The sequence below is a fragment of the Cyprinodon variegatus genome, unplaced genomic scaffold (assembly GCF_000732505.1).
Source record: "Cyprinodon variegatus isolate N-32 unplaced genomic scaffold, C_variegatus-1.0 Scaffold1077, whole genome shotgun sequence".
NCBI classification, from domain to species: domain Eukaryota; kingdom Metazoa; phylum Chordata; class Actinopteri; order Cyprinodontiformes; family Cyprinodontidae; genus Cyprinodon; species Cyprinodon variegatus.
Genome location: NW_015151530.1, coordinates 88,672 through 91,573, shown reverse-complemented (window position 1 = coordinate 91,573; position 2,902 = coordinate 88,672). Strand labels below are relative to the sequence as shown.

At 38.1% G+C, this 2,902-nt stretch overlaps 1 protein-coding gene across 1 annotated transcript in view; it reads left to right on the top strand.

Moving 5' to 3' along the window:
• LOC107101284 (thrombospondin type-1 domain-containing protein 7A-like) overlaps nucleotides 1-2,902 on the top strand; it is a 96,491-nt gene that overhangs the window by 12,029 nt on the left and 81,560 nt on the right. The window contains exon 3 of the mRNA XM_015400141.1: nucleotides 106-309. Within this exon, the coding sequence (XP_015255627.1) occupies nucleotides 106-309 (204 nt within the window). The remainder of the gene's footprint in view (nucleotides 1-105; nucleotides 310-2,902) is intronic.

The window sequence follows — 2,902 nt, the reverse complement described above, 5'->3', positions numbered from 1 at the left end:
GTTGGCTTCACCATTCAGAGGGCCCCCTGCCTTTCTTTGCCTAGGGCCCCACATTTCTTTAACCTGCCCCTGTACCTAATGAAGGTTTCTAATTTTCTATGACAGGTTTTAAACTGAGGAAGCGGAGGATCATCAATGAGCCCACGGATGGGACGGGAAACTGCCCCCATCTAGTGGAGGCCATACCCTGCGAGGACCCCAGCTGCTTCGAGTGGCTGGTGGTTAAACTGGAGGAGTGTGTCCCTGACAACGAGAAGGAGTGTGGACCTGGAACACAAATTCCCCAAGTCCAGTGTGTTAACAGTGATGGTGAGTGGACTTAAAATAGACACATGAAGCTGTGCAGCATCATGGGGCTCCATGACACATGATGGGAAGATTTCAGCTGGTTTCTTTGACCTTTTCTTGGTTTCTGTTTGTTGCTCAAGAATTTAAATTTTAAAGGCGATTAAGCTGTGACTAAGTGTCTTTCTAAGACCCAAGAGAATCATGTCTGATTTTATTTTTTTATTTGCATCTTGAGGTACGTTTAGGAGGAAGGTTGAAAACAGCAGTGCTTCCCCTAAAGGTGTGAGCCACTAGAAATGATGAGGACTCCTGGATGGATGTCAAAATGTTTTCAGAAAAACTGAGCAACTGTCCGGTCGCCTCTGATTTTGGGGTTCTTGTGATTCCATTTTCTGCCTTTTTTTTTTCTTTTACATGTTTTTTTAATTTTTTTTATCCATGTTACAGCATTCAAAGGTTCCATCCGTTTTCTCTTAGTTAGCCATTGGTTGATTTAAGCCAATATAATTTTTATCTGTGTATCTGAGGCCACACGTTTTTGGTTGTTCTACCTTTTTTTTTTTGCATTTCCAGTCTTTAAAAAGGGCAAAAACTAGAACCTGCCCTAAAAAAAGAGCACAGAACTTAAGGTATGATCTAAAAACAGCATATATTTCTATATAAAGTGTACTTAGTTAGGTGTTTTGGTTTTGGGAGATATATTTTAATATGCACAAAAAAACCAACCATGTTTGTGTGAACTATGAAGTTTCCCTTGCAGCCTTCTGACCCAGAAGGTTTTTAAGCTACTGTTCTCAGTTCATCGGCTGATTAATGCGCAACATCATTAGTTTCCCATTTTTAAATTATTCAGATTATTATTATTATTTTCCCATGCACTGATTGGGAGTTTTTATTATATGTAAGTTATAAAAATAACAAGAAAAAAGGCTTGGAATCTATTAACACTCTTTGCAATGAATTTACATTATTTAAAATTTCTAAAATAAACGATTTGAGATGCTGCTGCTCAGAATCAGTCATGAGTCACACATTATTTCAAATTTAAATTTACCAAATCTGCATCTGTTAATTACAACCAAGAAAAGGTTGTCACAATAAATTACACTGACATCAAAGAATGTTGTTCTAATTTATGCTTAAATATTGACCCAAAAGATTTCAGGTTCATCTAAAAGTTATAGCCTTTCTATGCCTGCAGAGAGACGACCATTGGTCGGGGTGTGTCGGGGAGTGTGCGGTTCTAATGGGGGGGGTTGTGTCTGTTAATGAGGTCTCTGGGGAGGAAGTCACACAGAGATGGGGGATGTTAAATAGGTTAGATTTAGCTCCCATTCATAGAGAACCGCTTCTGTCTGTGAAACATCGGCAGGAAAGGTGACCCTGTTAACACATGAGATGAAAAGAAAACAATGAGACAAAGAACAACATTATCAGGTTAACTATATTCACATGTCATGATGGTTAGTTTTTAGTTTTTTGTAGAAATTTGGAAAAAAATTAAAGGTATCCATAACACAAAAATGTAGGATTCTTCAATAGCAAGGAAAAGAAAAAAAGCTGGGTGTAAATCTTTAACATATAATGTTGCATGGCGTAGGAACATAACAGGAAAGTACACAACAATCATAACATTTATGGACAGATAACTCATCTCTGCTTCATTTTGATCAGATTTATTTTAATAGAATAGAATATAAAATCCCTTTATTGTCCCACAATGGGGAAAGTTCATTTCAAATAATTAGAGACATATTCAACCAATCCAAGTCACATATATGCAAATAGATAGTATGGAAACCAAGGGGAGCATTACCATGCAGGAAGGAAGATGAGATAAAAAAAGAAAAATACAAAACCCAGAGCGTAGAGCTGGGCGATATGACCTCGTATCAATATCAGGATAAATAAAGCAGTTTTACGTCGATAGCATAAACGCTCCGGCTCCTCTATCAGAAATAAAGGCATGTGCAGGAAATGCAACTGATCTATTTATAATCTATTTATAGAGTAAATCACATTACATATCTTGTCTTGTACACATTCAAATTTTAAAAATTGAACAATGTCTCATTGAGCAGGAGAAATATTTTATCTCGCTAGCAAACATTTTGCTCAAAGTAGACCATAGGGGGCAGTGTAGGGTAAAGAACATTAGTTTACCACATAATATCTAGAAGTAGAAAAATGTCTCCACTGTGAGATCAATAAAGTCAATCAATCAATTGAAAAAACAATTCTTCCTATCAATTAATCGCCTGTTCGTGTCATCCCAGAGTGATAATCATTTCCTTCAAAAGCCGGCCATACACTGTATGATCTTTTCAATTGTTGCTCGCAGCTACAACTCAAACTGTACGACAAAAGCAAAGGGTTTGAAAGTTCACTGCTCACGATGTGTGTTCTTCCACTGTACGGCCCGACGCACTGATGCAATCTATCTGCTCACACTGCATGTCTAGAAACCACACGCTACACTCAGCACCGAGAGATGGCGCTGGTCGGACTCGTCAGTCTGGAAGAAGAACAACTCCCTTGTTTGCACATGTGCATTGCATAAGGTTCTGGTAAACTGGTTCTTAGCTCTGCTTCAACAGCAGGATTTGCTCACTAA